The sequence below is a fragment of the Miniopterus natalensis genome, chromosome 21 (assembly GCF_054644295.1).
Source record: "Miniopterus natalensis isolate mMinNat1 chromosome 21, mMinNat1.hap1, whole genome shotgun sequence".
Lineage (NCBI taxonomy): Eukaryota > Metazoa > Chordata > Mammalia > Chiroptera > Miniopteridae > Miniopterus > Miniopterus natalensis.
In genome coordinates this window covers 7294180-7318952 of record NC_142101.1, presented here as the reverse complement: position 1 = coordinate 7318952, position 24773 = coordinate 7294180, and the positions used below count along the sequence as shown (strand labels likewise).

The window sequence follows — 24773 nt, the reverse complement described above, 5'->3', positions numbered from 1 at the left end:
AAATCTGAATCCCGGGGGAGCCCCTCCCCACAGTGAGGCTGAGTCCTCCAGGAATCAGAGCCGACTCTGCAGAGTTTGATGGTGGGAGGAAGAGAGGTGGCGTCTTCAGACGCTGTGTGCTTTCTGATTTCTTTGTCACCCTTTTTAGTCCCCTCTCCCCACCCTGGGCCAGCCCAATGAAACTCCCTCTCTGTGTTTCCCCCCAGATCCAGAGGAAAGCACTGGCCAGGTGAGGGGACACCTGCATCTTAGGCCCCAAACTGTCACTTTCTCATTGGGTCACCTCCAGCAAGCCCCAGGGCTCTGAGACGCTGTGCGTGTAAAAGGAGAAATGGAACTAAATGGTACCTGAGCCCCTGCCAGCCCCCGTCCTCTCTGCTTCTAGGCATTGAGATCCTAGGGAAGCCCGTGTGACATTCCTAGTGGTCCTGACTGAGGCGGCACTTTGTAAATCCTGTCCTTCGATGTCCTGGGAAACGCTGGTGTCAAGACCAGAGGCTCCACGTGTCGCGCAGTGAAGCCCGCACTGGGCCCCTGCCTGCACCCCCGACTTCAGGTCGCTATTTCGGCTTGAACAGGGGCGCCAGTGCTTCGGGGGCTCCCTGAAGGACAGCTTGGACAGGAAGCCGCCTTTTCCTAAGATAAACCAGCGAACCAAACCTCTTTCAAAGTCCCTATTGCCTTTACTTGTTTTTTACTTTCCACCAAGTCTTAGCCAAATAAAATGGGCACATTAGAAGCTGGGGCAGAGCTGACACTGAGGCCCGGGGGTCTCTCTGCAGAGTAACGCCTGGCACCCACCGGCCTAAGAACCCCGTGCCAAAGGTCTTCTCAGAGCGAGAGAGCAGCCGGGGTAGCGGAGGACTCTGGGTGCGTCCTGTGTGCCTGCAGCGTCCTCACACTCACTCCCAGGGGGACATAACCACGTAATAGGGCCACGTGTTGTCCTTCATTCCACGTCTCTTACCCTTCGGCCTCCCGTGCTGGGAGCGCCCTTGCCGAGCTGAGTAGCCGCCAAAGAAAGAGCCGCTTCTTCCAGAGCTAGAAGGGAGCGAGGCCCTGCTGGTCATATTTCCAGCAAATATGTTGCTCAGAATATGGGCCTGCCGTGCCTGATAGCCTGCACCGCCCACCAGGAGCCAGCGGTCTGGGGACTGGGGACCAGTGTCAGTGGCCGCTCATTGAAATCTCTTTCTGGCATGTCTCAGCCTCACAGCCACAGTTCCCAGCATGGGCAGGTGCTCCCCACTCTGAGACAAGTCTGGGCATTGCCACTTCAGTGAGCATCAAGGTCTAGTCGGTCTTGGAAATCAGTGTTTCGCCTGGCACCAGGGAGGGTGCACTTCCTGCGGGCACAGTTCTGCCCATCCACCCAGCCTCCTGTGTAGGGTATAACCATAGAGCCCACTGGTTTAGCTACTGCAGCTGCACAACAAATCACCCCAACTTAGTGATTTAAAAGAGCCATTTGTTGCATGGGTCTGTGGGCCAGGGATTGGATGCGCACTGTGGGGAGGGCTGTCTCTGCCCTTCAATGCCTGGGGGTTAGCTGATGACTTGAAGGTGGAGCCTGGAGTCAGCAGAAGCTTAGCCCCTCCCGTGTCTGGCTGTTGGCAGGGACCTTGGCTGGGGTCTCAACCAGACACTGACACAGGGCCTGTCCATGGAGCTTGGGCTTCCTCACAGCATGGAGGCCAGGTTCCAGGGAACGTTATCTGAGATCCATCACCTGCTATGATTTGGCTTTGGAAGTCAGGCTTGTCGTGTTTACTATGTCCTGTGCATGGAAGGATCCCCAAAGACTCCCCCAGGTTCAAGGAAGGGAAGTTATAAACAGTCTCTTGATGGCAGAGGCAAGGTCCCCAAGGCCACACATAGCCTCCGCCATGCCTGGGCACCGCAAGGAGGTGATCAAGGAGGTTCAGCCTAGCCCTCCAAGTTTAGGGTTAGCAGCAGTTCCTCTGCAACTTTGTCCAGCTGATAACCCTGACTCGGTCCTACCCTGTCCTCAGTGGATGACGCAGTTTTCATCAGGATGATAGACATACGTACATCACCTGTCACTTCTCACTGTAGGTTATAAAGAAGTTCTATTCCCAGGATTCCATGTGAGAGCCTTTTGGTAAAGCCATCAACCCCTCAAGTAAGATCCACTGGGATCACACTCAGGATCCTCCCCATCAGGATCAGATCTGTCTGGCCAGCGAGGTGTGGCTTGTGCAGGAGCTTGGTAAACATTTTGCGACTTGGAGAAACAGCCCCATGAGAGAACACCAGGCGGGTCGTCTGCTGCTGGTCAGGGAATCTTGAGCCCCCTGAGTCTGTTTCCTGTGCCTTGTGTCTTTTTAACCTTTAAATTTTTTAAAAAAAATTATTATTCAGATGTATTTTTGCCATGCTTTTTCATTATGGCTTGAATTACTGTTTTCGTAACTTCTTTCTTCATTATGTTTTAGAGATGTGGAAAATACAACAAAGTATACAGAAGAAAATAAAAATTTTCTATAATACTGCTGCTCAAAGTAATAATCGTTAATAGTTTAGTGCTTTGCCTATTTGAGTATTTCTTCATCATTAAGTATTCTTGTATTAAAAATGATTTTAATGGCTAAGTATAAATCAAACATACCAGAATTTTTTGACCATGATCTTTATTGTTGGACATTTATTTCCTCTTTCCAGTACTTTTTTAAAAAAATATATGTTTTTATTGATATTAGACAGAGAGGAAGGGAGAGGGAGAGAGAGAGAGAGAGAAACATCAATGATGACAGTCATCGATCGGCTGCCTCCTGCACGCCCCCTACTGGGGGTAGAGCCCACAACCCCGGCAGGTGCCCCGACCGGGGATGGAACCAGCAAGCCTTTGGAGCCCAGGATGACGCCCAACCAACTGAGCCACCCTGGCCAGGGCCCAATACATTTACTACAGTTGCTTTTGTATTATTAAAATACCATTTTCATTTAATGCATATGATAAACATTTTTCATACTTAAAGGCTTAATAAAAATTATTTCAATTTAAATATATCCATTTTGTTTTTGAGCTATTTCAGGAAGTAAAATTATTGGATCATAGGATATAAACAATTTAAAATTCAGACCACATACCGTGAAATTGCTCTCCCAAACTCACACAACCTGTACATAATTTTAAAAGGAAAAAAGGCAGGGGTTATATGTTTGGGGAGAAAGGTAAAGACATATTTTAAATGATTTAATTCAGCTTTGATTTATATTTGTTTTAGCCTTGAAATGAGCATTGAGTCATTTGATTCCATTTCAGTGTTTTAAATTCCCTGGCTGCATGTTCTGACTCTGTTTTTTTCTGTCCTTAAGTGTATTCTCCGTTGTATATATTTTCCCACTAATACTGTCTCCTCCTTCGTGTGCGACTTGTGCTTTGGCCACTGTCAGTCATTTCCCCAGATGTTCTTTTCCTGAGCGTCTCATTTATCTGGAGCGTGACTGTGGTGCTGCCCATTGCCCAGTGTCCCAGCTTCCCTGTGACTGGTCCACCCTGTAGCTCCACAGCTTTGCATGAGGAACATTACTGCTTTTAGGATCAGTAAAATGTAAAAGCATGTGTGATTTTCACCTGCTTGCTGTCTTCTCGTCACTGCTACAGCAGTTACGCAGCACTTCACACGCCTGCCTGGTCACTGCTGTCCATTTGTCCTCAGATTGTAAGCTGTCAGGTCAATGCTGTCCATTTGTCCTCAGATTGTAAGCTGTCACTAGATTTCTTTTCTTTTGTATATGCATTTACCTGCAGTACATTAGATGTCTCCAATATTTACAGTATTATGTATAGTTCCCATTAGCACTGTCTTATTCTAATATGGTTGGCCATTTGGGATAGAGACTTTAAAACATTCTGGAGTTACTAAACTGAATGTTAAATTATATATCTGGATTTAATGATTATTCATAGACTCCAATTATAATGTTATATAATCATGATCTCAAAGGAGTTTTTAACAGTGAGTGTCACCACACCTGGGAGTTTTGTTATTGTTGGGTAGTAATTATAGCTTTTGTAGTAACTCTGTAGTATAGTTTGAATATATATCTTTTTTTAATTTCTCACCCAAGGATATGTTTTTATTGATTTTTTTGAGGAAGAGGAAGGGAGAGAGAAAGAGAGAGAAACATCGATGCAAAAGAGAAAGCATCTATCAGTTCCCTCCCTTTCTCATGCCACCAGGAATCGAACCTGCAACCTTTTGGTGTATGGGATGATATTCCAACCAAGTGAACCACCCAGCCAGGGTGAATATATACATATATATATGTATATATATATTTTTTTATTTTAAATATATTTTATTGATTTCAGAGAGAGGAAGGGAGAGGAGAGAGGCAGAAACATCAATGATGAGAGAGTCATTGATCGGCTGCCTCCCACACCCCCTGCTGGGGATCAAGCCCACAACCCGGGCATGTGCCCTGACCGGAAATCGAACTGAGATCTCCTGGATCATAAGCCGATGCTCAACCGCTGAGCCAGGGCCAGCTGGACTGGATATGTATTTTAATTATTTTCCTTATGTAAAATTCTTTTTAGTGTACCTACTAAGACTTTACGATTAGTTGGGGAAATGCTACTTTTATGTTTGGTTAAGTTTAAATTCTGAGCTCACTTTTTGCTGCTTATTAATTTATCTATCATATTTTTCATTGAGATATAACTGGCCTATAACGTTGCACAAATGTAAGGTGTACAACGTGCTGATTTGATACATTTATATGTTGCATATGATTACCACTGGAGCTTACAATTTGTCTTTTTTTCCCCTCTCTGTCCAGGAATCTTACGTCCTTTCTGCAGAACTGAGAGAAAAATGTGAAGCCATAGGCAAGAAGTTACTGTACTTGGAAGACCAGCTTCACATGGCGATCCACAGTCACGATGAAGACCTCATTCATATCCTTTCCATCGCTCAGATGAAACACCTGTCAGGTGGTTTTGTCAAAGCAGGTTTCAAAAAATACCCAGTTGTTCCACCCCTCGGCAGATGGAAGCAAGTAGGGCCCCTGGCATTTATAGTTCGGCACACCCAGATCTCTGAGATTAGACGGCGTGCAATGTTTCCTCTCTGGTGTTTGGTAGGTAAGTCAGCATTTTTTATTAAACCTGACCACCTGGCCCACATGGCACAGGGGTTGAGCACCGACTCATGAACTAGGAGATCTCAGTTCGATTCCCGGTTAATGAACATGCCCTGGTTGTGGCCTTGATCCCCAGTACGGGCGTGCAGGAGGCAGCCGATCAATGACTGTCTCATTATTGATGTTTCTATCTCCCTCTCCCTCTCCCTCGCTCTCTCTGAAATCAATAAAAACACAAAAAAACACCCCCCCAAAACCCAAAACAAACCTGACCACTGAAAATTAACCTCAAAGTTCGGACGTGCTCACAATGAGACCAGAGCAGAATGCAGTTTTCAGGGATGTTGAGCTGAGTTTGTGGGGCTCAGGCAGTGGCGAGTCTGACTGGCTCAGTTTTCTAGGGATTTTTTCAATACCAAGGAACCCAGATCCCTGTTGGGTTTTCTTTACCATATAATTCTCCATGTCCCAGGCAGCGGGGCAGCGCGACTCACAGGACTTTGGCTAATTTCTGTGCAGTTTCTTCTTACACGAGGCTCAGTATTCACATGTGCAGATACCTGCATCAGAATTAGCTGCCAGTGAGCCAGGTGGCATGAGGACACACGGCTGAGGTGCCCCTCATGGATCTGTGGGCGCATTTTGTCGCTGGTTAGCTCCTTTGAGGGCAGGCAGGTGGGTGCGCAGGCGGACAAAGGGCCATGCGGCCCCACCCTGTAGCTTCTCAGTTATTTGATCGCAAGTTGACACCTGAGATAAAACACTTCTCCGTTCGCTCATCCTTTCTGCTCAGCAGCATGTCTTTTCTGAGATGTATTTGTGCGAAATGTAGCTCTTTTGGCCATTGCTTCTCTATCTCACCCTTCAGAATTCCAGTTCTTATCATAATCTTGAGAGTGTGTGTGTGAGTGTGAGTGTGAGTAGCCTTGAATGGTCAAGGATGAATCTTAATCATAAGTGTTCAGACCCACAGTCCAGTGATGGACCCAACACTGTTTCCTTCCTCGTTACAACCTTAAATCTTTGACCTTGCTTAGGAAACTTAGCAGGAAGTTCCTTCAGCTTAATCAGCGGTTATTTTCACATTGCTCAAGGTAGATTTTAAAAGTAGACACTTTGTTCTTTGTAATTTCCTGCCTCTTACAAGACTAACATCTAAGCTATTATTAGGAAGTTGGCCAAGGCAACAGTAGAACTTTTGTTTATTCTACGCTCACAGAACACATGGATTCGAGCACTAATAAGGGGCCGTGGCCCCGGCACATGGGCAGGTGACTGTCCGTGGCCGGGCACGTGCAGGGCGCCCGTGTGGGGGGAGGGCTTCCTGGCGCCCAGCCCAGCAGGTGTGTGGCGGGGGACTTTCCTCAGGGACGTCCCTCAGGCTCGAGATGGGGTCAGGAAGCAGTTCTGAGAGCTGCAGTCAGGGCCCGTGTGGGCCTCTTGTTTAGAAATTTTCTAGAAGGTTAGTTTGATTCCAGGCCATTGGGTTTTCTCCTTAATGGGGTTGGTGGTGGGGAGGAGCCTGAGAGGGACAGAGCTGTGTGTAAACAAGGTCCTTTCAGTTGTCCCACAGCCTGTCCAGTCCACGTGCAGTAGCAGGGGGGTCACGGGCAGTTTCTAAGCCTCTGTGAGCATCAGCTTCCTCATCTGTCACATCAGATAATAACCGGTCCCCCTGAGGTTTTCCTGGGAGCTAAATGAGGCTGTGTTGCGAACGTATGTTTAACGTAGTTCTCAACCGTGGTAAGCACTTGGTTTTAGGTAGAAAACTAGATTCTCCAAGTCCATTTGCCTCGCCATTCTCAGCATCTACGCCACAACCTCAAACCACATCCCATAAGAGGTTTCCAGGTAAGCGGATTCAACTGTTTTGCAACAAATGCTTAAAGGGAATTGATCAGTAACCACACAAAGGCTTATAGGAAAAGTCACTTAATTCTAATAAACTGCTGTGGGTAGAGAGGGATTATGATCCCTACTGGATGGTTGAGAAAATGGAGGCTTAGAAATTGTGTGGCTGGTCCAGGGTCATTTCTAACCAGTGGTGGAATCTTCCAGCGGCAAACCCCGGGGCCTACTCTGACCATCAGGAGACAGCTCTGCCTGTAAGTAAAGAAAGGGACAGGCCCATTCTGTGGACACACAGTTACCATAAACATTTCAAGCTATAATAAAAGCATTTTATTGAAGTCATGTTTTTTGAGAACGTTGCTGATCCTTGCTGAGATAGTTGGGGACATACTAGGACCATGTCAAACCAGGGTTGGGAAGCACTGGTTTGGTCGACCCCTCCCTGCTCAGATAAAGTCTACACCACAGTCTGGATTTCAACCCAGACTCTGAAGCCTGGGTTTGTTCCATGTCACTGACTAACAGTAAATACAAGGAAGGTGACTTTGACTTCATAGAAGGCAGGACCCCAACGTGAATGGGACCTGGTGTCCCAAGACAGGTATTTATGAGACTCCCCGCAGGCAGCCTTGTTTATATTAGGACTTACCTAGGGACCCAGAGAGGCTGCTGATCCCCCGGCCAAACACCTGAAGGCCCAGCCTTCAGGAAGACAGATCGGTGGAGGGGAAACAGCCACGTCTCTTCGTCACCCTGGCAGCTCACTGAATTCCAGGTAAAACACAACCCACCAGCCACGCGGCTGCCAGTGTCTGGAGTCTGCTCCATTCACTGGAGGCACTGGCCTGGGAGAGGAGACAGCCTGGTGTCTGAGGACAGGGTGGGAGGTGTGACTTCGCTGCCGGTCAAGCCCGATGTCCAGATCATTCGTCAGAGTCTAGCACAATTTCACAGTCATTTTGGGTCCTAATTGGCAGTTAGGTTTTGAGAAACATTTTGAGAGTCTGATGATTCCTTTGTGTTCCAAACACTGAAGAAACCATGTAGGCTTGGTGGATTTCTAAACAGGATTTTTCTCATTTTTCATCTTTGACCTCCACTGCATACTGTTGAGGGAAAGGAGCACATGCAGGATTGGGACACGTCTGGAATATTTGAAGGCCCTCAGGGCAGCTCTGCCCGCCTCTGAGTCATAGCAGAGATAGGGACACACTGCTCTATTCGTGGTCTTATTTGCAGCCATGTCCAGGAAGCCCTGTGGAAGTCTGTGCTCCCTGCTCACTTGGAACCCGTGGGGCCCAGTGGATTAGTGCTGGTGGTGCTCAGTATGCAGTGCTCTCAATGCACCTAGGAGCCTGCCCCCCCCTTAAGGACCCTTGTTTGGGTCAACTTTCCAATTTGTAGCTTGAACAGACTAAGTAACAGTTTCGGGCAGTTGCTCTGTCTCCTGGGGAATGTTTTCTGCTTCTAGAGCTAAGGGCTGGAAGAGGAACCATGAGGATCATGGATCTGCATTCTTGAGTTTTATAGATGAGCAAACCAAGACCCTAAGAGGTGGTTGTCTAAGGCATTGCGTGTGCCCGGCTGATGCCGGTCTGGTGGCCACGGCCCTTTTGATTGGCTCCCAGCAAAGGGAGTGGGGGCCCCACAGTGGGGAGAAGGGGATGCCTGGGAGAGGGTGTGGACAGTGTGGCCTCAGCGCCAGGCGGGCACCACAGAGTGCCCCGTCCAAGCACCACATCCACGAAGCAGGGGGTGTGGGCAGGCTTTCCTCTTTGCTCTTGAGCAGTTGGGCTCCTCACTTTTTCTTGCCGTGAAGGTAATTTTCCCAGGACTGCAGGTCACGGTGGCTGCAGAGGAATCTGTTGATATGAAGTAATTAGTGAATATGTAGCAGTGTCAAAGGACGTCCTGTTGTTTCTCTTTGAACCAAACTGGGTCAGATGAACCAAAGACCTACTTTTGACTCACCTGTTAAAACGATCGCTTGGAACCCCAATTAACAGTACAACACAGTTGTTCTTACACATAAACAGAAGTCCCCTTTGAAAGAATCTGAGGAGCTTGGCTAACAGCCGCCCTAAATGACAGCACTGCCTTCCCCCTGTATTCCTGGGCGAGTCCTGTGAGGCGATTTGCTGTCCTAACCCTTGACTAATTACGAACAGAGTTTGTACAATTTCCCTGTCAAGAAGTTAGGCACTTGCTTAATATGCACATAGTCTGTCCTACGGTCTTGGGTTCCAAAGGTGGTTTAAAGATGCTGGCGTGTCTGTCCTTGTGCCGTTATTGTAATTGATGTGCCAGTTTTCTTGGGTGCCACAGACCTCTGGCAGCGTATCTGTTACAGGGAACTTTATACTCAGCTGTGGAGGTTTCTGTGGCACAGGCGTCCCTGGAATCAGTCCGCTCTTTTGAGACCTGCTCCTGGATGGAGCGAGCACCTCTCTCCTGCACACTGGAATTGCAGTGCGCAGCTACTGTGTGGGCTCCGCCCCGTGACAAAAATCAAGGTCGGCTATGTCAGCGGGCTTCAACTATGAGCTTATTGGACTAGCAGTTAGAAAGTCTAGTCCTACTCTACTACTTAGCAGCCTTAAGATTTTGGTAGGATGGCTCACATGGGATCCAGTGAGGACAAGTGAAAATATTTTTAGAAGCAAATTTTTTCAGTTGGCCTCTGAGTGCCTTTCTGCAGCCTGGCGCCCTCGCCAGCCTCAGATCCACGTCTTCCTCTACTCACCGCCTCCACTTGGCTGACAAGTAGGCTTTTCCAACTCAACACGTCCAAAATAAAATTCCTCCCCGCGCTCAAAAAACCCGAGTCCCCCCCAGCCCTCTCCTTCTCGATAAGTTGCAAGTGTGTTTTGCTAGTTCTTGCTCGGATAAAAAATCTGGGAGCCCTTCTACAGGCCTTTTCCTTCCCTCACCTTCCACGTCCGGCCCATCCCCGCGTCCTGCCGGCTCTTTCTTCCAAACACCCAGAATCCGGCCACCTCTCACCACCACCGCCACCCCGCTGGGGCCCGCACCCGAGCTTTCCTTGTCCGAATTATCGCCACAGCGGCGGGGGCCCGTCCCAGTGCTGCTGCTCGGACCCCTTGATCCAGGGAGGATGAGAGCAGCCAGGACAGTCGTGGCCCCCGCCCCACGCCGCCCGTGGCCCCAGCTTCAGCCTGTGGACTTGCCCGCGCGTGTTTTCTGCTCTGCTCACTGGCGCTGACGCTCCTCGGTGGCTGCGGCTTTGTTGACTCCTGCACTTCCCACGCCCAGGTCACGGGAAGGATGTCTACGCTGTCATTTCCCCAACGGCTGCGGCAGAATGTTTCAATCGGTTTCTTTTAGAAACACGTTGACTTGAGTGTGAGAGTGCGCGCGTCCGTGGGAACGTTACGGGAGGGTGAGCTGAGACTACCTCTCCCTCCCACGGTCAGGACCTAAGTTACCACCGTGTCTTTCCAGGCACTTTGCTGGCTAGAAATGGGCCAGCTCTCTCTCTTCCCTCTCTCTGTCTCCCCCAAATTGGGGTCCTTCCATACAAATTGTTCTGCACCTTGTTTCTCCCCCCATTTCCCATTTTATCCTGGATTCTTTCCACTGCAGTACATTCAATATGTTTTGGAGCTCGTGTGTAGTAAGGAATCATCAGGCAGGTTGGTTACCTTATTTATCATTTGGATGATCATTACCCCACAGGCTCCCTAAAGGAGGCTCCCAGGGGTTCCGATGTCCGGCCCTGGTGAGAGCTGAAGGTGTTTGCTAACCTGCTGTATGAGTAAATTAACCTTAAGTCTCGTTCAGCCTCACAAAAGGCACTATATGCTCACAAGGGAAAGAGAGTTCTTTGAACCCTAGTCCTGTGACGAAGGTACAGGCCTCTGCATTTCACAAGTGAGACCATTAAGGCCGTGAGTGACTGGCCAGCTTCCCAGGCAGGCGATCACGGCCTCCAGCCTGTCTCCCGACTCCTGTGTGTCAGCGGAGATTGCTGTGCGATATTTTAGTGGTATCACTTAGCCTTTTGCTTTTTTAAAAAAATTTATATGCTTTTTATTGATTTTAGAGAGAGGAAGGGAGAGGGAGAGAGAGAAACACTGATGTGAGAATCATCGATGTGAGAGAGGAACATTGACCCATTGCCTCCTGCATGCGCCCTGACCCGGGATCTAGTCCATAACCTGGGTACGTGCCCCGACTGGGAATCGAACACGCGACCTTTCAGTGTACGGGACGAAGCTCTAACCCACTGAGCCACCCGGCCAGGGCTGACTTAGCCTTTTTCTTTTGTGGCTTTTTGTTTTAATGACCTTTGCAGTGCGTTCTGCCAGTGCCAGAAGTTGGACGAGTGTGGGTTTTTTTTTGGTTAAAACTCTTTTAAAAAAAATTTATCTTTATTGTTGGAAGTGTTTCAGATATCTCTTTTTTATCCCGCCATTGACCCCCTCACCCCCTGTCTCCTCCCCAGGCCTTCCCCCCAATAGTTTGACAAGTTCTTTAAAAAGCATCACTTTTTGGTTCAGTTTCTCTCTCTAAAAACCTTTGTCATCATTTAGCTTATTACAAATAGGGGCGTATGGTCCCAGGCTGCATATCAAAGGTAATTTGTGGGGATTTACAAACTGCTTACGTCCTGTGCTTACTCTTTATAAACGTAGCATAACTTTGGGATTAAGCTGCAGCTTGGTGTTCAGTCTGGGGCCACTTAGGCTTTTGCTTATGTCAAGTCGTATGTGTTTCCACTAAAGAGTAGCAGAGCTGCCCAGGGAAATGCAGGAAAGCGAAGACTTTAAAAAAAGTCAGCTTCCTCCTCGCACCCCCTTAACCCCACCCTCGTTCCCCTCACGTCCAAGTGCGAGGAGTGAGCCATCCTGGTAAATGCATGTAAACTACACAAGTCATGGGGTCTGGTGAAGCTCCAAGAGCCTGAAGGCTGCCAGAAGCTTTTCGGGGTGCTTCAGCAGTTTTGCTTAGAGGGGGCTCATTTGCATAATTCCCAGGATCCTCTGGTCTGTCTGTCTGTCTTTCTTTCCTTTCTTAGAGAGAAAGCTTTGAACAGCATAACCTAAGGCTGCCTTTTCCTCTTGACATTGCCTCGACGTTGTCCTTAAATGAAAGACCATCGTAGTGCAGACCGGCTGCGAGAGGTGAGGCCTCTGCGAGCTGCTCTTCCCACAGCCTGGCGTTTCCTCTGTATCTGATCTAGTGACAGTCAAGTCGTCTGACCTCATGTGATGATTTAATGCTGTTTAAGTGGCGTCAGCATATTTCCGTGTCTCCCTTTGTTCCTGTCAGATGAGGTTCAATTACTTTGCTTGTTAAATGAAAAGGATTCAGCCCATCTCTCATCCTGCGCTTATCTGAGGGTTGTTCTGACCACAGGTACAGCAGGGAAGAGCCCAGGGCCCTGAGGGATAGACAGAGGCCCCCACCGGTTACATGGTCTGCAGCCTGACACCCGGCCCACAGCCCGTCTCCTACGAGAGCAGCAGCTTTGTTTATTCCGCAGCCTTTTTTGCTAAGTTCTCTGGGATTGTTTTCTCCACGTGAGAAACAACTGGACAGTTTAGGAAACTAGGAACCCAACAGTTTAAGGAAAAGACAAACCCAGAAAAGACAAGCGCCCTGCACGGTGGCAGATCTCCAGTCCCCAACGGCTAGTTCACAGGTACCTGGGAGTTTAATAACACAGGACAGCAGATTAGAAGTGACAGGGGTTTGGAGTCATTGTGTCATGAGGAAACCGAGGTTCCGAGTGATTTACGCAAGCTGACAAGGCTGGCCGATGGCCAACAGGACCATAGCTCATGACTTTGAGTGGGGACCTACGGTGGCCCCGAATCCCAGGTTTCTCGAGGAGGCTCTGACGCCAGCCGCTGGCCTGGGCGCCGCCGGAGCACTGGGCTGACAGGTGCCCCGCCCCAGCGTGGGCTCAGCAGGAGTCGCCGTCACACAGTCGCACAGACCATCGTCATGAGCATCCCAGCTGGCCATCTGTCTCGGTCCAAAGGCGGACTCTCCCTTTTCCGCTTTGTGACCTCACTTGAGATAGTTAATAACCCCAAGCCATGTAGAAATTGCTATCGCTCTTAAAAGAAGTGTAAAATTTGTATTAATATTTAATTCCTGCGCTTGGGAAGAACTTGAAACTGCAATTAGATGGCAGGGCCCATCTGCTTGCAGCCGGCGCGCCCGCTCTCCGGGGGCCACCGAGGGCCGCCCGTCCCCTTCCGTGGGCTCCTTAACCGCGAGCACAGTCCCTCCGGAGGGAGCTCCAGATGGTGAAGGAGACCCTGCAGGCCATGATCCTGCAGCTCCAGCCAGCCAAGGAGGCGGGGGACAGAGAGGTGGCGGCTTCCTGCGTGACAGCTGGCGTCCGGGAAGCGCAGGCCTGAGGCTGCGGGACCAGGCAGGAGGTGAGTGACCATGGACAGGGAAGAAAGGTGAGTGACCACGTCATCCCTAGGGACCCTCAGGGGGCGGCCGCTCCCCCCTCCCTGAGTCACCCGTGTGCCTGAATCAGTGATGGAGACACAGAGCCTCGAGCCTCCCAGCACAGAGTGGTCCACGTCTGCTCTCCTGAGGCTGAGACGGGTCCACGGGCGGAGGGGGCACCATCCGCTGAGTTTCCTTCCAAATGTCACTCAGAGGCACCTTTACCGGGTCGTTAGTGGGAGCATCCTGCACAGGATTTGAAAATCTTTTCATCTCAGCCCCCATTAGACAGAAGTTGGGTGAATTCTCCTGGAAAAGCGTCTCTTTTCTTGTACCTTTTTGCTTTCTGCGGTAATTACAGTGTCTCCTGACTTAAGAGCCTATAAAAGGAAAGCCAGCATAAACCTGTCTCCCGTTATACCTGTTACACTGTCCCGCAGGCACATCATATAAGGGTGTAATTAACCCAGAGCCCGGAATGAACAGCTCTTCCCCTTACTTCTGTGATTCACTGTAATCTCAGAACGCACATGAGAAACAAGATAGTTTTCAGGTAACAGCCTATCAGTGATGCGCAGCATTTCAGTTTCCATGTGGCATCGCCTGTCTCCTGACGTCAGGGCCCCGGAACTCTTCAACAGCGAGCAGGAAGGGAGGGCGGTGTGAATGGATCAGGTGATGTGTATAATAAACCATGGGCCTCTCCTTTCTCCCTCCTGAAACTGTTCCACATGCATGTGGAACCCTTCAGGGCAGCACAGCACTCAGTAGGGCAGCATGGTGCTCAGAAAGGCTGTGCGGTTCTCACGCAGACGGTGCGGTTCTCAGTGCGGTTCTCACTCAGTGTGGTTCTCACGCAGACGGTGCGGTTCTCAGTGTGGTTCTCACGCAGACAGTGCGGTTCTCAGTGTGGTTCTCACGCAGACAGTGCGGTTCTCACGCAGACAGTGCGGTTCTCGACGGTGCGGTTCTCGCGCAGACGGTGCGGTTCTCAGTAATGTGAGGCACTGCAGCCCCCTGCTCAGGCAGCCGTGCACAGGCTGAGCTCCGATCAGCAGCGCCCCCAGCGTGGGCAGAGGAAGGCGCCGGGCACCCAGGCGCGGTGTTGGCTGAGCGCATTTGGGATGCTCTGCGCCATAGTTCCCGCTTGGAGAGCCAGAGTTAGCACCTTAGTCTGTGGGAGAGCTTAGGAAAGAGACCCCCTTGATCGAGTCTAACCCCACACTTTCCTGGTTTAATGGATCGTGAGGTTTTTTTCATTTAAATCCCACTCCCAGCCCACCAAGCGGTGCTGTGCAGCACTGAAGTCCCCGGGAAGCCCTGGCCCCGCCCGGTCTCCACAGACCCCTGCGGCCGAGCGCTGACTCAGCGACCCCTCGCCCCCGCGTGGCAGGGTCAGCGAGGCATCCTCCTCGAGCTCGTCTGGTCGCGTCTGTCCTCGTGGGATTGTGAGGCTCCCTGGGCAGGGACAGTTGCTGTCGTTTCCTGAAGGCAGCTGGCGTGGCTGCACCCGCCGTGCTGTGCGCGCTGTCCTCGGTCAAGGAGATGCCCGCGGAGGCGGGGGTTGGCCCGGCTCCAGGGCACGCAGCAGAGCAGCCTGCGAATTCGCAGATCGTGTCTCCCACGGCTTTTTCTTGAGCATTTTGGAAAATACTCTACACATTTTAATAATAAGCACAATTAATTTGTTCCAGGAATTCTTGGATTCCAGTGATGGACCAAATTCCTGAATTATTCATAATTACATGTAAAAATCATTATGTACTGGTCACATGGCACTTGGAATCCTTGAACTCTTGGGTTCATTTCACTGAAACAAAACCTGGGAAAAGTCGGGATTGACCATATTGCCAATAATGAATCCTTACTTTGACGTGTCACTTTTAAAGGCCCCCCGGACACAGGACATCTTAACCATCACTAACTCAATATTTTGCATTACTCAAAAACCATCCAGAACATTCTGTGCGGTCACAAGGGGTTGAAAGTTCTGGAGGCTAATGATTGCTCTGAGGTCCTCTGGTCCCTCCAGCAGGCAGCGTGCTCCTTTCCTTGTTAAGAGGCCTGACCGAGTTCAAGTCCTGGGGCAGGTGGTGCTGCTTTAACCACTTGCTGCACCCTCAGCCCTGGTCTGTGCTGGTCTCACCGTCAGCCAGGACGCCAGCTAAGGGCTCCGTGTTTCCTCTGGCCACACAGCCGTCTCAAGACAAGCCCCCTCTCTTTGGCCACCGTGACCCTGGAAGACCCATGTGCATCCCAACCCGTAATATAGGGGACTTTTTGTCAGGACAACATAAACAGAAACTAGTGCTTGAATTGAAAAGCAGCAAGACACGAACAACAAAACTTAAGCTTTTGTGGAGACGGTCAAAACGAACAGTGAAAGCGCAGGTTGAAAATGACTTCGTCTGCTTTCCCCGTGACGTGGTGTGAGAATAAACAGCGTGCTCCCCTGCCCACCAGCCCGGATGCTGGCATTTGCACGGCCGCCCGTTTGGGGCATGTTCTCAATCAGCAACAGTCCCAGTTCCTCCTGGAACTTCAAGGTTAAAGGGACCCTTCCCCAAACCAAGTAGGCCTGTGAGACTGGAGACTCGCCTTCCTCTGCGGTCAGGCTGGTCCCCACCCAGGAACGTGTAGGGGCTCACAGGTGGGCACTGGGATTGTCCTGTGACCTTGGTAATCACTATGTCCTTTAATTCTCATGTCAACCTTAGGAGGAAGGTGCTCGCACACTATGAAACTGAGCCAGAGGAGACCAAGGGACTTTTCTTGAGACACAGAGCAAGAGTGACAGAGACCGTGGACATTCTTACCTGGTGGTCTTCATCAAGTGCCTTCTGTGTATTTTGGGGGACTGTGCACCACAGGGCTTGTTCATTTATTTAAACCATGGTCACCTTGGGTCCTGCCTCGAGAGTCAGAGAAACTGAGCCTGGGGAAACGTTGGCTTCCCACCTCCCACACAGGCCCTGCTGTTCTGCGGCCATGAAGTCTGGCTCAGACAGGCTTCAACACACCCACCCAGCCACCCCGTCCTAACCAGCCATTCGTTCCCCATCTATCAGAAATGCCACGCCAGCAACAGCTACTACTGCCTGACACGGGACAGGTTTTCTTGAAAGTTCCCATCCAGTTGGTGTTGTCCAGAAAGCAACACTATACTCCTTGATCAATCAATGCCTTCTTGTATAAGCAATTTAATACTTTGATTTTGAATATCTTTCCCTTACCTCACCTTTGGATTTTGTCATATAATTTATTGTTTTATAAAGCTGACATTTTTGTTACACGAAATTAAAACTGATAACCAAGTCGTATTGCACCATTAACACTTTTCTGTCTTCTGGAGTATAATAGAAAAATGTGTAAGGTTTATTTATCACAGCTTTTTGTTACAGGATGATTAGTTGTACAGTAACTTATATCACACAAAACATCTCTAATAAAGCAATGCTTTAAAATGGTGTATGTGTTTACTTTCAGGTATCAACCAATCAGAAAATAATGTAATTATCTATTCCAGACCCCTTGGTTGAGGAAATTGAAAATAACATTACCAGTTATGTGGGGGGAAAGGCCAAAGGTGCCCACTAGCCACTGGAAAGATCTTACTGGAGATACTGGCTAAATCAACTAGGCAAGAAAAAGAAATGAAGGTTACATTAATATTTACGGGTGACATAACTATAGGGTAGAAAACCTAAGAGAATGAACAGAAAAGTTTTTACACAATTCACACAATTTCTTTAAGAAAAACCCACAATCGCCGAGCCTGAGAGTGGGCACTGGGGCAGCGTGGGGCAGAGGCCCAGGTCTCCTTGATGCTGAGGCAGGTTGACTCCCTATTTAGCACCTGCTGTGTGCCTGGCATGGAGCTAGGTTCAGAGGGTCCTAGAAAACTAGGATATTATTATCAAATGATTAGAAGGAAAGTATTACCCTTGTCATTGTAATTATTATCATTTTAAAGACTTTCTTGAACAGCTATGCCCGATGGTTTAGTACCAAAAATTCAGCCCTCTCTGGAATCCCAGTTCCTGTCCTGGGGAGGACTTTTGAGGTTTCCTTCCTTTCAACACTGGAACAAAGGGACCCGTGGGTTGGTTGTGGGACAGAGTGGGGACTGGGGAAAGGGAGTCAGATCTGTCCCTTCATAGTACTTATGCATCCTGCGTTTTAGTCAATTACATCTGCTTTTAAATGCTCGCATCACACACATTTTCACATGGGGACAGAAGGATGGCAGACGGCAGTGCTAAGGGCGATGGGAAAGCAGCTCTACCTCCCCGTTGTTACTACAACACAGAAGAATGCGACGTTCCCGCCCCTTTTTCGAGTTTGAAAGGTGTGTGAGACAAAGCTCCTGTCTACCGGCAGCTGTGATCCCTTCCCATTGTCTTTATTCACTCAAGAAGCGTTTACGGAGGTCCTGCTATAAAAATTGCTCTTCCTACAGGATGAATTCATGGGCACACAGGTTAAAAGCTCAGCGAAAATATTCTGGCAAGTAATGAAAATGTTCAGTGTTGGCTCTCAGGACTCTTGGTCCTAAATCTACATGATAAATTGTTATACTATATACACACATACACGTGCACATATACACACACAGCCACTCACACACACATGCGCCCACAGACCCACAATAGCAGTTCAGCTAATGTTGACCAAAAATTATTTACTGTATTATTTTGTGTTTCCTGTATGATTTTTATTTGGAAGAACAACATTTAAAAGACACTTTATAAGTAGATTCCTGTATAACCACTATCTTAAATTTTTCAGTCTTTGATTGTACAAAAACATAAACAACTATATTAGACGTACAGTCTTGTGTAAATCCAAGGTGCGCGTGTTAATTTGATAGATGTTAATTTGATTGCTGTTGCAGCGATGATTACTTCTGTCACCTGACACACTGACCCTTTCTTTCAGCGGGTGGGATCACTAGCTCTGATCTCTCAGCGAGTCTGACGATTACAATGCAAGTCCCCTCGCCCTCAGTGGAGATAAAGGCCACGCAGGGGGGTAGCCGTTCCGCCTTGTTCAGCTCCTGCCTCCAGCCTCCGCCAAAGTCCTTCTGAGGCACCGGACACTCCCCAACACGATGCCTTTCTAACCACAGAGCCATCTACAGCGGCCAATCTTGGGCCACACGTAGATCGGGCGCAATTTTGCAATGACCTGGAGCTGGATTAACTCTTGGCAGGGTACAGTTCCCCACTGGCCTCTGTAGATGGACAATAACCAGCCTAAGATATGTAACCCCTTCCTCCTGGTGGTGGTGGCACAGGGGGTGGGGGTGCAGGTGGGTGACGAGGCTAGACTGGAGGATTAGGAGGGAAGGCGACTTCTTGTTGATGCCACAATCCTGACAGGCTGCGTCCCACTCTGGGGTGACACCAACACTGGTTTTGCTCAACCTGCCCCTCGGGTTGGTCATGAATATTTTATTTACAGCCAGATCAGTGGGGAAAGGAAATCCTCTCCCAGCTCCTCTCCAGGATCCTCGGGAGTGGCTTCCCTCCACCACATGTCCCCCCGAAACTGCTGCTGAGCGACGTGCCTCGGACCGGGTGCAAACGCGTCCCCTGGGTGGAGTGCTGGGCAGGAGGGAAGTGCCGCTTCCAGATGGCACCAGTTAGCTTCCTGGGAAGGGCTTTGCAGGGAATATGCTCACAGGAGGGAAAACAAAGGCGTCCCTGGGGATTTTAAACAGTCTAGGGCCTTGGGAGGCCAATGGAGGAGGTCACCAAGAAAGCTGCAGGAGGCAGGGAGCGGGGTTGGGGACAGGAGCGTGTGTGGCCCTGGCTCCCCCTCCAGACAGTGACGGAACCAGCTCACTCGCTCCGCAGTCCTTTCTGTGGAGCCTGGACGTGGGTTCAGGATGCTTCTCGAAGTCAGGTCCCCAGGAGGCGAGTTCCCGCTGACTCGAGTCGGCACCCAAGGCCACCTGCATCTAAGGCTGGGGACATCAAAATGTCTTACAGCCCTTCCATCTGTTCCCCCGTGCGACCTCTAAAGACTCCAGTCCCATCGTGTAGTGATCGGGGCGGCCTCCGAGAGCCGGCCGGCTGGCCACGCGGCTTGGAAGTGCGGGCACGTGTGTGTGCCTGTGAGTGTGTGTGTGCCTGTGAGTGTGTGTGTGCCTGTGAGTGTGTCTGTGTGTCTGGCCGTGTTTGTGGAGGGAGCCAGGTGGAGAGGAGGGGGAAGGGGACTCTGGCTGGCCTGGTTTGCACGAAGCATAGTTTTGCACAATTGGCAAATTTCCAGTAAGTGTCATTTGTGTCAGTCCTTGAGGAGGCGGGGCCAGCCCCTGCCACCTGCACGGTTCTGCAAAGTTCAGTCTTTCCCCAGCCTGCCATGCTCGTTTTTGCGCTTGGGAACGCTGTCCCATCCTCAGGAGCCCTTCTCAGAGAGGGTGCCAGCCCTTCGGGGAAGGTAGGGATGGGACTGCAATGGATTGTGGGAGAAACAGCAGAGGGAGGAGAGGTCCCAGGTCTGATGGCCATTTCAGGGGACACTGGGCTCCTTTAGCTAAGGCTTGTACCCGAGGCCTCAGGTCCCTGTGTCCCCCAGCCCAATCCCACAGACTTACGATGTTTATTAAAATGCATAATTTATGAAAGAACACAAAGAAAATGCTTAGAAAATTTTAAAGCTTTGTAAAACACATAAGGTATTCCCGGTGTGATTTGTGCAGCTTTTCTAGGCCCCCATACATATTTCATGTGCATTTGCACACACACACACACACACGCACGCACACACATGCAGTCACATTTTCCTCACTTCACATCGGTTGCCCAGGCCCTGAAGGACACATGCTAATTACCTGTTATCATGAATAAATAATATTTGCAGAGCAGCAAAGAAGAACTGGGAAAGACAGTGTCTGTGCATCTGATACTCGGATCTCTTCTCGTGGCATCTTCAGTTCCGTTCCTTGTACCTGTCCGGGCACCAGTGGGCTAAGCGGTGGCCACAAGGCCACCACTCTGCGCCCGTGCACTCCACCCGAGAACGGACACACTCTGGCTGTCTGTCCTTCTTGCAGTGAGACGAGAACAGTAGGTGTGATCCCTTCTCATCCACAAAGCATGCTGCTGCTCCATGCACATCTTAGTCTTTCTGGGTAATGCAACCCATGACTTGTGTCCATTCAGGTACGATTCTTCCACAGCTACTCGACATGGAAGGGGACTGTCCTTTTCCTGCCCAGCTGGCAGTGCTCACTGTCACAAGCAGTTATTTTAAATATGAAGAAAACAAGAATGGCTCTGACCACTGACAGTGCCTGCAGCCAGGACAGCAAAGCATCCACCAGCTGTCCCCAGACCCCGTCTGCTCTCTTCTCCCACCAGGTCCGATCCAACTTTATACACCTTGTTTGCCTATTGAGAGCTTTGGCATCTTTTGACTATTTGCTCCTCACGTCAACCTTGTAAATCTGTAGGGCAGGATTTATTATTCTCATTAGAGATGACGCTGTGTTCCCTGGCACCTCCAACTTGCACAGCGGGCTCCTACACTCCCTTTTTGACAGGATGAGATACTGAAAAATTAATAGTTGGGCTGTTGTTTTTGCTGTTTTGAGTTATCAGCAAAAAGGAGAGAACCTGAGATCGCCTACCTCACCCTCACAGGAAGGATCACGGGCCACTGGGACCTGGGTTCTGGCCAACTCACCACCTGGGCAAGATGACTGCTACAGTGCATGTAGAAAGTTTAATTTGTCACCAACCTGAGAATATTGGGGAGATTTCCCCCTAAGTCAGAGATTTCTGGTTTCTCTTAGAAATGGTAGACGATCTCCTACCTGGAGATGGGAGAGCATCAAGGTGGATGGCTGTGTAGGTGCCAGGAGACTGCACAGGGCCTGTTGGCAGAGTCTGATGGAGAGGGCAGGGGAGGGGGAGGGGGAGGGCATGAGCAGAGGGTCCCCACCCCCACATCTAAACACTGGCAGTGAGTGGCCAGGGCTGGAAACCAGGCACCAATCTCCTGTCTCCATGAGGCTCTTATAAAACCCAGGGAGGCCAGAGGCAGGAGGAGCCCCTCCTGCCTCTGGTCAAGATAGAATCTTCACTGAAGTTGACAAATTGAGGGCTTACACCAGATACAACTTGATTCAAAATGAAAAAAAAATTAAATAATATGCTGACATGGAGCTATTGGTCCTTTGTAACTGCCAGGCTTTCCTATGTAGAGAATTTTGTTATATTTTGGGGATCATAGGTGCTTTGTTGTTTGGTTTCTAGATTTAGTTATCTTCCTTAATAGACTATTAGCTTTTGTTCTGGAAGGTTGTTAATTTACTTGCAAATAAATTTCATCCTATTAAAGAGTCTTTTAAAGGTTTTTTAGGCTGAGTCTAAATTAGTTTCTTCTCTAGGCCTATACTGATGGCATGGTCTTGCTTGGGTCTCTACTGAAAGTTCAGAGCATTCAGTGAGGTTTCTACACTCTGGCTGGCGGCCTTAAGCGTCTTCCTGCTTGTGCAACCTCTGGCATCTTCCAGATGGATGCTCTTTCTCCAGCAATAGTCCCATCACCAGTGGTTGGTATTTGCAAAAACTAGTGGTGTCTTGCTATGTACTTAGCTAAAGCTTCATGTTTCTGAAGCTCATTCTTTCCACAGCTCCCTTCTCTCTTGCACTCTGCTCTGCTAATTCCAGCTGCTTAGGCACCCCGAATTCAAGGTCTGTCTGCAGAGCTCAGTGCAATCACTGTGCTCTGTTTGGCCTTTTCCCCAATTATCACCATTTAGAAAAGTGCATCTCAGAAGAAAGTTTAGGTGATTGTGGGGTTCACTTCAGGTTTTCCTCTTCTATTAAATCATAGACCTGTGTTGTCCAATGTCTAAAAACAGGCTTTTTCATATATTTTTTTTCAGTTACAAATTTATAAATGACAGGAGGGATAGTCTCTTAGATGTTCATTATGGTTTATGGTACAGTCATTTTAGAAAAATTTTGCAGTGTCAAAAATATTTTTTCTGAACCAATAAAATATTATTTCTAAGAATATATGTTAATAAATCATCCAAATATATAAAAATATACATGCATCATGATATTGTTATAGCATTATTGAAAATAGCAAATAAAAATTAGGAACAACCCAAATAATTAAAATACAAGAGTGATATAACAAGTTATATAATAGATTAACTAACTTAATGGAACATTATTTGGTCATTACAAGTTATGATTTTACATACTTTGAAATAACACAAAAATAGTATAATAGTATAATATTAAATGAGATGAGAAATATTGTTTGTATGCTAAGATTATAAACACAAAAGTATTCACACATGGAAAATGTCTCAAAATGTACATGAATTTAAGTCACTGTGCTAAGGCGCTGGGACTCGGAGCTTCTCCCCCAGCTGATGTAAACATTTTATTAAAGGAACAGATTTTTTCCCCTATATTACTTTAAGTTGCAGAAGTTGACGTGGGGTTTAGTGATATTTAGGTTCAACAATGAAGAGATTTAGAGTTCTGAATTTTCAGAAACATTGTCAGTTAAGTAAGTAAAATGGAAGAATTTAAAAATTTTACTCATAAAGATAACTCATGTGGATATTTAATGTCAGGCCATTAAAACCTAGGAGATTTTGAGAAGGACTCATATCAGAAGAGCCCAGGTGTATTGCTGAATGTGAGTTCACCTGGTACTAGTCACTCTTATCCACACATTCATTGTTGTTATGTTCATTTATTTATTTTTTTAAATTCAGAATTCAAAGTAGGGAAGCAGAGAAAAGGGAAGCATATGGAAAGGAAGCTATAAAGCCCTAAAGAATATGTTAAAGTACCGTGGCCAGTGTGGCTCAGCTAGCTGAGCATCGGCCCATGCACCAGAGGTTGCTGGTTTGATTCCCGGGGGGGCGCCTGTGGGCTGTGGGCTTGGTCCCTGGTAGGGGGCGTGCAGGAGGCAGCCGATCGATGTTTCTCTCTCTCCTCATCTTCCTTCCTCTCTCTCTAAAAATCAATAAACTATTCTTAAAAAAAAAAAAAAAAAAAGGGTATGTTAGGAGTTAAAAACTAGCCAAATATTAAGAGGAGAAAGCAGCTGTGAAGCTCAGTGGAAGGTAGCGCTGGAAGGAGTCGGTTTGTAGGACCATGTGATCCCCAAAAATGCGTTAGCAGGATTTGTTCACTAAGACCTGATTTCAACGAAACATGCACGCACCCACGCCAGAGCTCTCCGCTCTACGCCCACACAGCGTTCTGCACGACCAGTTCCTGTGGCCTTTAGCATCCATTGGAATTATCTAATCATTGCCTACTGTTATTTCCAATAACGGCTCTGGAGAGCACTGCCTTTTAACAAAGGTTGGACAGTTATGGGTAATATTAGAGTTCCAGGAAGAAGATGGGTCCTCAGGAAAACAGGCAGAAGAATCAACGAGGGGGATCAGCGTTAATGCTCCAAATCGAATTTCGTGGAGCATGGTGGGTGGCTAAGCAGCTTTGCGATCTGGGGAACAGCGCCGACTGTGGAGAAAGTCTGCAAGTTTGCATTAATTTTGAATTTAAGTAAAATGTGTTTGCATGAAGGAGCCTGTTGTAGCTCGTTAGAGGTGGCTCATTGTTGAACCAGCTATTAAATGAACTCAACTCGGAATCATGGGCCACGATTTTTCCGAGTGGCGGGGCGGAGGGCGGAGGCTCCTCGTCCCACTGCAGGGTCTCTGATGCGTCGCTCAGCAATCTTTACTCTTCACCTTTCAGATTGTCATTCCCATCAGAATATGCCAATCCGGGATCCAGTCCTCTCTTAAGCATCTGATAGTATGATCATTCTTATTAAATGTCTTATAATTAAATTATAAGTAATGACAAGTAGGGGGCATATTTTCAAATTAATATAAACATTTTAAAGAAAAAAATCACCTTTGTTCAGAATAGGAAAACTGGGAAATGGGATGAGCAAAAAGAAAAAACCCATAATTCAGTAGTAAACTGAACATCTACATGCTTTGAAAGCTCTTTCTAAGCAAAAGCAGGGTCGTGCTTCTGTAGCTTTCTTTTTAACAATATATCCTCTGACTATAGCTCTTGTCCACACCCTCCCTCACCTGTAAAATGGGGATCCCAATCCCCACGGTGCAGGGCTGTTAAAGTAAGGATAACCAGTACAAACAAAGAGTCACAGAGTCCCCAGCTTTACATACGTGTACTTTACATACACGATCCCATTAGAACACACTTCAGTCCCATGTGCAGCAGGCGCTGTGCCCAAACCCTTGAACCGACAGGCCATCTCACAGAAAGTCCCACAGTAGGTGAGAGGAACAGCTGCGATTTCGCCCGGGCCACCTGACTCCCAAGTTCTTGCATTTGACCTTCACACCCAGTGAG

The 24773-nt window shown here is 48.5% G+C and overlaps 1 protein-coding gene across 1 annotated transcript in view; it reads left to right on the top strand.

Moving 5' to 3' along the window:
* DISC1 (DISC1 scaffold protein) overlaps positions 1–13355 on the top strand; it is a 193043-nt gene extending 179688 nt beyond the window's left edge. The window contains exons 11-12 of the mRNA XM_016196007.2: positions 4810–4927; positions 13216–13355. Of these exons, the coding sequence (XP_016051493.2) occupies positions 4810–4927; positions 13216–13355 (258 nt within the window). The remainder of the gene's footprint in view (positions 1–4809; positions 4928–13215) is intronic.
* The last annotated feature ends 11418 nt before the right edge of the window (positions 13356–24773 follow it).